At 37.2% G+C, this 12,211-nt stretch overlaps 2 protein-coding genes across 2 annotated transcripts; both read left to right on the top strand.

The window, feature by feature from the left end:
- Positions 1-1,394: 1,394 nt before the first annotated feature.
- Smp_178360 (hypothetical protein) lies at positions 1,395-4,246 on the top strand (the record flags this gene model as incomplete). Its single annotated transcript, XM_018789498.1, has 2 exons — positions 1,395-2,534; positions 3,200-4,246. 2 exons carry the CDS (start codon positions 1,395-1,397, stop codon positions 4,112-4,114), a joined length of 2,055 nt encoding a protein of 684 aa, XP_018654935.1. The 3' UTR covers positions 4,115-4,246.
- A 1,616-nt stretch (positions 4,247-5,862) lies between these two features.
- Smp_178370 (hypothetical protein) lies at positions 5,863-11,976 on the top strand (the record flags this gene model as incomplete). Its single annotated transcript, XM_018789496.1, has 2 exons — positions 5,863-5,988; positions 11,740-11,976. 2 exons carry the CDS (start codon positions 5,863-5,865, stop codon positions 11,974-11,976), a joined length of 363 nt encoding a protein of 120 aa, XP_018654934.1.
- Positions 11,977-12,211: the final 235 nt, after the last annotated feature.

Below are 12,211 nucleotides of genomic sequence, written 5' to 3'. Positions count from 1 at the left end.
AGGCGAAAGCCGATAACCAGGAAATGCTGGGTTAAAGTAAAAACACACCATGAACAGCTAAGTTCAAAAAGTGCAATGACTAAAGTGCTTCTGTATTCAAAAATAGTATAGGTGCTAAACCCTTTGTAAGAACGATGTTTCTAAAATAATTTAATTGATAATAATTCAATTAAACTAAGTCTTGACGAGTTGTAAACGATCGAAATTACAAAAGTCTTTTCAATGAGGAAAAATACCGCTATCCTGTGTATCTGTCAGCTCTAATATTATCCAAGTAAGTTCATCGGTCATGCGCAAACTCGTTTCACTTGCTTATTGATCGATGTTGTCTTATACTGAAATAGCACAAAAATCTTCAAATTCTAAGAGGATTAAGAGAGAGCAATGAAGACAGGATGTTAGTAGGTTTAATCCTGTGGGTTGTTGAAAATTTTGAACCATCAATTAGTTCCTAGTTCTGGCACATTGAAGTAATGACTCATCGAGACCAAATGATTGCAATATATACACTTCTTTCACCTTTAGTATCCTGGTCTTATACGGTGGTGTAATGTAGAGAGCAATGTTACACAGATTATTCACTCACCATTTAATTATCAGTTAGATATCTCACTATGGACGTAATTGACATATGTTTACGAGTAGCAGACGAATCATTTTCTAATTTTACTGACTGTTAGGTGCTATATAGCTCCCAAGGTATATTAGTCTTCATGAATATAAAAATCTATGCAATATCTTGCTCAATCGTGCCCCTTAGTTTTTCTACCAGTATGTGATATAAAAGTTATACATTACTGTTTGCATGTTGGATTTAAACCTTATTCTATCGATTGATTTTATGGAGTTTATCCATTTTCTGTATACAGACATTCCAGAAATATTACGTGTTTTTCGGTTCCTGATACAATATGGCAACTTGGGATGAGGTGCGAGAACTAGCTAGTAAACTCAAAGAAACACAAAATCAACCTAATATCTGTAAACTATCTGATAGAACATGGGTCGATATTATACGACACTTAATGTCTGTGAATAGATTAAAACTGATTTTCTCAACTGATGGGCGGTCATATTTAACTCGGGACGAGCTTGATAAGGAAATCCGAGATGAAGTTGAAGCACACTCTGGTAGAATTACACTTACAGAACTAGCATCAAATCTTGATGTGGATTTCGATATCATTGAATCGAGAGTCACTGAATTGATAAACTTAGATGCGCAAAACAAGACACCTTGTCGTTTGATCAGTATACCTAGTGAAGTTGTCAACAGTTCATATGTTCGACGTGTAGCTCATGAAATACTTGATCGACTAGAAGAGCATGGCCAGACTAGTATTGGTGAACTAACTATCATGTTTAATCTGCCTACAACATTTATATCAAGTATCATGCAAGAGTATCAAAGCACTTTATTTCATGTACATAAATATGGCGAGAAGTACTTCACAGATACTTTTCTTAATGCTACTAAGGCGAAAATCCGAGGTTATTTTACAGGTGTTATCCGTCCCGTTAATTTAAGTTCAGTTGCTTCAAAACTTCAAATTCCTGAAAATTTAATTAATAGTATTGTCTCTAGTCTTATCAGTACCGGTCGATTGTATGGTAATCTAATTGCCGGTCGTAGCGGCTTTGTTCCAAAATGTTATACTTATGCTGAGGATACATACATCAATTCATTTTACTCTCAAAACGGATATGTTGAGTGGAACTATTTAAAACGACTGAATATTCCTGATCCAAGTTCATATTTAAAAACTGAATTTCCGAGTGCTATACATCTACCAGGTCTTACGGTCAATCCATTAATAGTCGATCAGTTAAAATCCCTCATTTCAGGGGTAGTCCGAGATGTATCTTGGATAGACCTATCCCATTATATTCCAAATGGATTAGATTCAAATGAAAGATCGGCACTAGTTAACCCTCTGTTAAAAGATGCTCCGGTGAAATTACTTGAAACATATTTAATTGCTGACAAATTCATTGAAAGGTGCGAAGCTTTTATTGACACGTATTTAAAGAAAAAAGCTCAGACAGCCTTCCACCACGAACATCATGCAATCCTGTCAAGTCCAACTCAACAACAATCCGTAGAAGTTAATACACCTAAACAAGCAGTTACATTGTCCAAAGGTGGATTTGGTTTTGGTGCACGTGAAATTAAGACCAAAAACGTTAAGAAAAAGTATAATCCAAGTAAACGTAAGACGAGTAGTTCATCAGCCGCTAATGATCCAGAAAATAACTTTTCTAGTGGCATTGGTGATTCCCAGTCACTAATTAAAGATCTTTTTGCTCGTTATGTTCTCATGGACGACGTTAGAAGTATTTTGTCTTCACAGTTACCAAGTGATGTGCCCAGTGAAGTGATTGATCAGGTCGCTGATGTGTTGGAACTTACTTTACAACAATCATTTATAAGATATATTGGTTCACTGGTTTCACCGAATGCAGGTGCTAACTTCGATCGTCAGAAAAAGTTGCAAACACAGGAAGTGGTTAATAGTATGGTTCTCAGTTTACAGGTAATAAAATTTTCAAGTTTTTGATCATAACTGACTGAATGAAAATCACTTTGGGTCAGATGGTTGCTTTTTTCTTTTGGAACCTTTTAATAATAAATTGCATCAAACCCTTCAAACAGCTTGCTTAAGGGATATTTGTCTCGAGACAAATGTGTTTATGTTGGGAATACAGTTATTAGCGTTTCCAACTTTATTTCTTATGTCGTAACATAACTGTCATTTTCACTCAGAGATTTAGGTTCTTAAACTCAGGAATCCACAATCTTAACCGAAACACTCTTCATTGTGTATTTTCCATGGGTTCCCCAGAGAAAATCACCATAAAGATTATCTTTGCATGAATGTTTTAAAGTTTCATCATAGTAACCGTATTTCATGCACCTCCGGTTTTCGGATGTTCCCTTATATATATACGTGTAGCACTACATAGAGTTTTGTAGCTTTACGATGTTTTAGCAGTACGAAGTAGAGTGTATTCATTGTTTTATTGTAATTTTGTAGTGCATTACTCCCACAAAATCATAATTCAGATATTCCGCACAGTCGGATATTTTCAATGCTTAATAAAAAATCTAAACTAGGGACCATAATCTCTTATATTTGTCATTATTATCATGTACATTTACTTTTGTGGCTAAAGATGAACTTTTCATTTATTACTTCAGTTGTTAGAGAGAGGGATCTCTTCAATAAATCATGATACCCTAAGAAACCAATTATTAATTCATCTTCTGAAAAATTATGGTATGCCTATTGTTCGGCAGCTATGTGATCATATTTCGTATGAATTCGGAATTCCATGGCCTGGATCTACAACTAGTAAAAATGGTCCATTAAAAACAAACTCTTCAGATTCAACACAAAATAACAATGTCAAATCAAATATTACAGAATCATTAAGCATTGAATCGTATCATCGTTTGATAGAATTGTTAAAACATACTAATTTACCAGATGCAGTTTCAATAAGCAGTGCTATACAGCAAGTTTTGGACAGCTTTAAAGTTGGACAAAATAATCTAACATCACTTGATACATTTTATACTCCAATAAAAAATCTATCAGTTGACATTCTCGGCTTGACTATTTCCGTATTTCATCCACCTAATAGTCATAATAATAAACGAGAACGAGACGAACGACTTAAAGCTAATGAATTAGCCATTCAAGTTGAAATGCAACTAAAGGAATCAGTATGTAATGCTAAAATTAATAATGATTTACTAAAAGTTGCGACAACTGCAACTTTAGCAGCTACCTGTTTATTTGCTCAAATTATTAATGGTTGGCCAGTGACAGCACCTGGAAAATGTGTACCTGAGTTGATTGATTGGTTGTTTGAAGCATTAAAATCTAAAACTGAATTGGAAAGCAACAGTAATGCGAAATCGAATTCACACGTAACTGCTTTGAAAATATTACAGGCTTCAAATGTTCTAGATGATTTGAGTAAAGTGGCTAATTATATTTCGGAAAAAGTGCGTTCTGGAAATGTTTTTGACGAAGAATCCGATATACAAGCCTATTTGAAACATATACTGGATGTAGGGATTCAGTGTAGAAGACAGTTGTATGCATGAATGACAAGTAAATCTTACTTTTATTTTTCTGTTATTCTAGTTACCAGGTTATTTTCTATGGTGTTTGTTTACTTTATTTAATTATTTCTGTATTTTGACATGATTTATATTTCATATATTCATATTATTGAGACCTTGTGAGCTATTTCTGTCGTTATGTAATCTTCAGCTGGCGTGTAATTTCTTGATTACTAAGTGTTATATCTAGAGCCTTGATTCTTAATATGCCGCGTACTACTAGACTACTTGAACGATAGAACCCGCAACGTCGCAAAGAGAGAAGACAAGGACTAGTAAGTAGGAAGTTTATTCCCCAAATCAGTGTCAAAATATAGTACAGAAATCTCGTGTATTTATAGTTTTTTGGCTGAATGTAAATCATCATTTCGGTCAACCAATAGGCACATAGGGGTCATGCTAATCCATCCAATGGGGAAGCTACACGTCGACATTCTAGAACATTCCCCTAGCCGTGATTAGATGGAATGTCTGTGGCTCTTCCTGGGCTTCTTAAGGCTTCCTAGAGTCTGCCGACGAGCCCTCCTTACACTAAGTAGTTCTGTTACCTACTTATTTAACAACATTATAGCGGGACTCCTGCCCATGGGCTATTGGATGAATGTTTAGGGTGTTGATGGCTGTTCATTTAATCTTTCATGAGCAATCTAGGATCTGGTGCAATCGTGTATCGGTCCAAGGTGCCACAATTCACGTCAGGATAGGGATATATGTAAGGCAATGTTTTCAAAATAGTAGTGTTGGTGACTGTGAAGAGTATAGAATTCAAAAATAAATGGAATCGTGAAATAAGAAGTGTGAAATTGTAGCAAAGCTCAAAATTGAGAGGAATATAATAAATACATCTGCATTGGTCAGATAAACATCACGTTTTGCCAGACATAATATTAAGCCTCTGATTGCATCGACTCCATCCAGTAACTTTACATTTATAAACGCCGCTCATTTTAGAAATCAGTGACCTCACTAACTGGTATCGTTTTCGTTTGAACCTTTTTCCTTCTTCCAGCTTACGCCTATACTAGCCACCATCGCACGCCACAGTGGATTTTAAAGCATTATTTTTATTGTAGAATATTAAGTAATCACGGAAGGTAAAATTTAATTGGTTCAGCAGACTTTACGACGACCAAATAAATTGTTTTCGTTGCGTCAAGGTAGAAAACTTTCGTTACACCTGAATATCTAATCACTGTTATGGTTAACAAGTAATGTATTCAACCGATGATGTTGATAGTTCAAATGTTTAAGCAGATGTTTTACTAGTTTAATTTATTATTGGTTTTGGGCATGTTCAGTTTCTGCATGTAAATGTACGTCTTCCCCTCATACGTTTTGACGTCGTAATCTTCGAGAACTTAACTCGTTATAGGTAATAAAGAAAGATTATATGTTGACGATAAAATTAATTTGATAGAAAAACCTGAGGTAACTATTCAGCGGGCTTCTGCTTTTTGGTGTACAATAATCTGTATTTTATTAGACCTGTTCATTAAAATCAGTTGGAATCATAGATGAGTTGTTTAAGAACAAATATTTTGTCCAGTTAACATCAGAACTTAATAGTCCTTATCGCAAAAGTTCTTCATGATTTGAATAGATGTTAATTATTGGTCTGTAGTATCAAATATCCTTTCAGATAGACAAAAAGAATGCAGACTATTTTACTGCATATTGATGACTGCCATATTTGCTGTGAGCAATACGTCCAATCGTGTGTACCTTCGTGAATGTGTGTTACCAAGGAGTCCCAAATATCGTCACACTTCTGTGTTATGCTTTCTGGCTCTAACTGGAGTAGTACTCCCAGGTTTAATCAATATTATCGAAAGGAACAAGTAGCAAAATCACATCTAGTACGTTAAAAGCCAGTTGATGATCAGTACTTTGGTAATTTACACATTTGACTTTCAACAATCTGGCAGTATATTTGAAACCTGTTTCACTTCTGTTTAATCAGTCTAATAATATCACTGGCCCTCAAACAAAATGTGTAGTTTTTCTACACATACTATAGTTTATAAAGTGCTTATAAGTTTACTCTATCTTCACTGTAACCTATGACTTTTCTCTTGAGTGGTCATGTTCTCAACAATGGCAACTTGTAATATGACTGTTATAAAATTAGTAGTCGTGGAAGGTTTGTGAGGAAAACCTATGATAGTTCTACCCTCTTATCGTTGCATTTTAGTTTTGAAGACTATAAAGAAGGTTCACTCATGACATGTACATTATTATCAATGTTTTGAAATACGTATTTCTAATTGACATTAGGAATATCTTATTAAATTATTGTCTGTTTTTTTCAACTACAAAATGGGGATATTAGGGAGATACTTCATTAAATCGTCATATCTCAGTAAACAGGTGGGCTGAGCTGCTAAGAGTTCGTTGAGAGTTAAGGACTGATTATAAGGATAACACGTTTAAAAAATGGATGTACTCATTTGGTAACTAAAAGTAGTTCTGATTCATTAGTTGTAATTTATTTCGTCAACATTTGAGTACATAGTTGTTATGACACATGCGATTTACCAGAAGCTGGTATAATAATGCGAACTTCTTTAGTTCATTCATAAGTAATACGCAGTTTCCATTATATTGATTGTTGAAGTAAGTTCCTGAGTAACGACAATTAGTAAAAATGATGTGCAGAAGAAACCTTAGAACATAAACGTAATCAGTTAGCATTTATTTAAATTGAAATCTGAAAACTAAACAAACACGGTTCAAACGACCGAAAATTGGTATTACCAACATTAATACATTTGATATTGTAAAAACACAACCCTGGACTGTGGCTCTTTCTGTTGTCAGGTTCACTGCAAACCTAAGGTAGCTCGGAATACTTGACAGGGTTTTATTCAAAGTAAAAGCAACATTTAAGGGAGCATGATTACGGTCAGAGCGAGGACTCGTAACAGATCAGGTGAGTGAACTACATGAGGCTTTGTGGACCATCTGTTGAGTGACGGAATAGTTACGAAGGCACGCGATATCATGTCACTTGAACTATTGGTCACATTGCAACTTATGGATAATAGCAGTCGCGTATCAAGGACACCATAATTGTTTAGGGTATTGAGAGAAGTCTTACGGGCCGGCAGCTTGAAGGTTCACTGTGTTGATCTCCTTTGAAAATCGGTATGATGTGCGTCAGCTTCCAACTTTTGGGACCGTGGTTTAGCTTAGCCAGTGCGAGAACATTACGCTAGGTAGTTTTGCCTAGTTTACAATCGCTTCTCTCAGTACAGCAACATGAAAACTATCCAGGCCAAGAGAATAGTCCTTGCGTATATGCTACAGTTTTCAATACACCAAGTCAGAGCTTAGGTTCACTTCTGACAGTCCTGTGGACTTACTGGTGAAGTTTTAGTCCATGTCGTTTGCACGTGGCGGTCGAACTGTTTGAAAATACTATTCTGCCAGAAGGTTGGCAGCATCACCGTCGTTATTATTTTGGCCATTATGACCTAACAACTGTGGACTCTCCGTTTTGGCTTGTCAGAGAGATGCTGCATAACAAAATGAACTTTTCGGATTGAAGATAAAACTATCGATCAGTTTTATCTGGTACTGAGTCCCATATTCTTTTGTCACCTTTACGCAATGGCTCATTGCTCGTTTGAATTACATGTATGTGCCGTTTACACTATTTCATTTGTACTTTACATGGTAGTGCCTTTTGAATCTTATGATTCAAAGAGTGCGATTCTTCATGACTGTACTTTTCTCGCAATCTTTGGGGACTATGTGAGGTTCACACCGGTATGTATCACTTAAGATTGTATGAAGTATAAAATTCCAATGAGCGTCCACGTCAGGTTAAAGGTGAACTTCCCAGTCCGTTTGCTGTGGATTGTTCGGTAAATATGATACATTCAACCGTTCGAAATTCCATCGCATACGTCGTATTCCGATTGACGAATACGTCATGTGATAATTTGCCTGGCTTAAAGTCACAACAAATATATATATATATATAGTTTTTTATCGCAAAGTATTCGTGTTGCAGTCATTATTTTAACCCGTCCATATCGCATAAATATTCGTTATATGCTACTTATCAGACTCATTCCAAACCGAAAATCTGGAGAACGAATGTAATTTGTCACCGGTATAGATAGACACTGTTATGACTACGAACGTCCGACTCCGGAAATTCGACCGTAGTGACCCCGAATTGTGGTTTACTCTACTACAGCGTTATTTCAAGAGACACAATATCAAATCTCAGGGAGTTCGCTACTGAGATTCATGCTCTTTCCTCCCACCCGTAGTCACCAAAGTCTGTGACTTGACTTTAGTCCACTAACACCACAATCATACGCCATTTTAAGACGAGAAATACTGAACAGCTTATCTTTGCCAGACAGCCAAAGAATCAGAAAGCTTTTCCAAGGGGAAACATTGGACGATAGGTCATCACAAATTTCACATCATTTCCATGTCTTAGTGGGTGACAACACGATGGGTGAGGCAGTCCCGAAACAAGCTCCAAAACTGTTTGGATGCATAAGACCCTGTGTGATGATTAAGAGTAATTGAATCATAGTATGAACTAGTAATCCCAGCAATAACGCGATTCAATCAAGAAGTATTAGATGAGCACGAACGAATGTACTGTATTTGGAATTCAAAATCAAAACAGTCATCAATACAAAAGGATCATTAGTTCATTCAAACATCACAGCTTAAATTGGAGTGTAAGTGTCTGTAATCGTCTGTTCGTCTTCTTAAGTTCATCTTACTTCTGTCTGACAGTGTATTGGATGTAGACTCTGTATTGTCTAAAATGCACTCGTTAGCACTAGAATGAGCAACCGATATTGGAACAGACCCATCCGGGTCCTGGAATTGTATACAACTACCCTGTCGGTTGTGTAGTGAAACCATTGATATCTAGGATTTGCACCATAGACTTTTCAACACTATCTTTTCCCACGAAATTACGTCGGGTCCTTACGTCGCAATTTTATAACCGATTTGACGTTCCTCATTTGCAGTATCTTATATATCACACTTCGATTACTGTATGTGAGTATTTGAGGATACACACTGATATATAATTTGAGGTATTCCATCATGTGACTTTGACTTGCATAAAAATTATGATATATATTCTTTTTGTTATTCATATTATAATATACAGATAGATGTGCATTGATATGTGTAATTAACACATGTGATTCATCTAGGCTTGATTCACCTGCGAAACAATTGAATGGAAAACATGCATCTGCTTCATACTCATTAGGATAATCTTGGACTTGATTTGGATTTTCTACCTGTGCAAGCTTCATATTTGGGCTAACTTGTTCTCTGATTGCTTCGGGAAAACTTGCTATCCCCTTTCATTCATCATACCACTGACAAGGGATTCTATTCGACACATATCGGTTGGGAGAATATCCAACGTCTGATACAATAACATCAGAAATGGGACTGGAATTTAACTCATCTGTGTGGAACATCAACGTTGATGGTCTATGTCAAGACGATTGGGGGCCTACTAGAGTTAGACAAGAATGTTGACGAACCAACTAACGCTGAAGTCACACCTCGCGACCAGCCCTTACGTGGATTGAACCATCGACGCATCAAAGGATCATGGACGCTATGGAGACTGTGCAACACGAAGGACGTTATTACAAGAATATATTAGTTAAGGTACAACCACGAAAGTACAGAAGTGAAAGAACAACCACTGACGCGTGGGCCAGTCCATGGCGTATTATTGACTGGTGCGCGTTGACTAACCTTGACCTTGACAGGGATCGATGATCTGTTCGATATTCAGTGACATTTCACCGACCCTACATCTGGAACATATTCGTTACGCTCATTGGGGATATCACTGGAGATAAATCCATTGTGAGGACAAATGACATTTGATATAACATCAGAATTCGATTTTTCTGAATTATTTCCCTCCGTTTTATTAAGAGTTTCATGAGAAAATAATGGATCATTAGAAAAATCAGCATCTACCAAAACTGAATCTGGCTTTTGATCATGATTTTACTCACTCAACATATTATTCTCAGAGTTGTAAGAAATTTCATCAGAAGTATGAATCATTTTGACAAGCCATATCTGGTACAATAACATGAGAAATCTGATAAGTTGGCTTATTAGAAACTTTTGTCACTTAATGATTCTGGGTTTCATTCAACTCGGGACTGCTGTGACGTTATACCGCTTCTCGAAGTCTTGGATAGAGATAAATGATCATTACAAACATCCAGCTTAATGGAATCACAGATTTTAGCATTAGTTTCAGCAAAATGAACTATTGTAATACAAACTGACTGAGTGTGTTCAAATTTACCGCATTTAAAGCATTTGGAATTACGAGATACACATGATATACATGGGTGAAACTCGCCACGGAACAAGCATTTACCAAACTTCTGCTCATCTTCGTGAACTGTTTCACAACTCAATGAGTTGTCTGAGTAACCTTGGTTACGTATTAGACTGCGACGGTGTAGTAAAATAGTGTAATTCCCGATGTCCTGGCGAGTCATTTCATTGAATTCTCCCCCCCTTATTATTATTATTATTTAAACACATTAATATTGGCACAAAGGGACACCAGATATATATGCGCCACACAGATCTTATTTGATTTGTGTGAGGGCTGTGATACTGCCCAGGTGCCCAAACTGAAACAGGCGGTTTTTTCACTGGGCCATACCCGGAGCCTTTGACCTAGAGGTCTAACTCACAAGGTAGTGGAGGATCGTGAGAAGATGCCGTCCCATGGTATCCAGTAACCAACGATTGGTTCATGCGCCATTTGTTCCCTCAGGATACTGGAGCCCATGTGTACCATTGGTTTGAAATCAGGGTTTTCCAACTCCCCTAGGTGGACCCTCCGTGTCCACCAACCCGGTTACAGCGCTGGACATTCACTTTTCGTCCTCTCACTTCCGTGAACAACACCCCCGCCACGAGAAGGCAGTGAGTAGGACTTCCCTGGCAGAGGCTGTATACGCGTGGCCATGTGAGAGCATTTCAAGAGGGAGAGCGGGCTCTCTCCACTCTCGGCCGTACCAGGGCATTAGAATTTCGTATACTTTACATGGCCCAGTAGTAGTTGCTTGAGAGTTGCATAAGGGAGTGAAATCGGCTTGTCTGGAAATGCCAAAGTCTTTATTAAGCTGTATGCTTTTTTCAGATGAACTTAAGAAAATGAGCCACCATTTCAAAATCTTCGATATGTTCCTTGGTCATATCCCAGATTTTGAACTTATCCATGTATTCCTTGAAAGCATTAAAATCTGAATGTATATCCAATCGCTCCCTCACAGGCTCCATTGTGAGGCGAATATGGCGATTAGGAGTACTTGAATTATAGTATGAACTAGTAATCCCAGCAATAATGCGATTCAATCGAGAAGTATTAAATGAGCACGAACGAATATACTGTATTTGAAATTCAAAATCAAAACAGTCATCAATACAAAGGAATCATTGGTTCATTCAATCACTACACCCTGACACCTCTTTATCTCACGACATACTGCAAATAGAATGATAGTAAGGGGTCTCCCAACTGGATCACGTAAGATACTTCATGTGCAAATTTGTATCATCAAAAGACCCAGTCATTGAAGAAGTCACTGCAAGTGATGAACGTTTCACAGCTGCTGTCTCCAAAATGCAAATGGGTCATAGAGATAGAAGCGGGTCACCACAATGACCGAGATTCAAGTCACATAACAAGTCACAAACGTCTAGACGATCTAGATAGTTTTGTTGGCAACACGGAAAGTTTGATCTCAAGCCAACCAAGCACCCGGCCTAAACAGACTCCCCAGAATATGGGAAATGAATAAACAGTCGCTTACTTCATGTTAGAGACCTTAATTCAGGCATGAATTCTTGGGTGGATGCTGTGATGCACCCAGTACCATTCTTCAGAACTGAGGTGAGCTGGGTGGAAGAACTTCCCTGGTTAGGAGACAATGCCTCTGGGGTGTCCACTGTAGCTGATTTAAATCTAAAAATACTAGGAATTGACTTCTTGAGGAGGTGAACTTCTGATCGACACCAGAAAGCACTTTTGACGCT

The sequence above is a fragment of the Schistosoma mansoni genome, chromosome W, assembly GCF_000237925.1.
Source record: "Schistosoma mansoni strain Puerto Rico chromosome W, complete genome".
Lineage (NCBI taxonomy): Eukaryota > Metazoa > Platyhelminthes > Trematoda > Strigeidida > Schistosomatidae > Schistosoma > Schistosoma mansoni.
The sequence above is the reverse complement of the archived record's forward strand: the minus strand, read 5'-3'. Positions and strand labels throughout refer to the sequence as shown.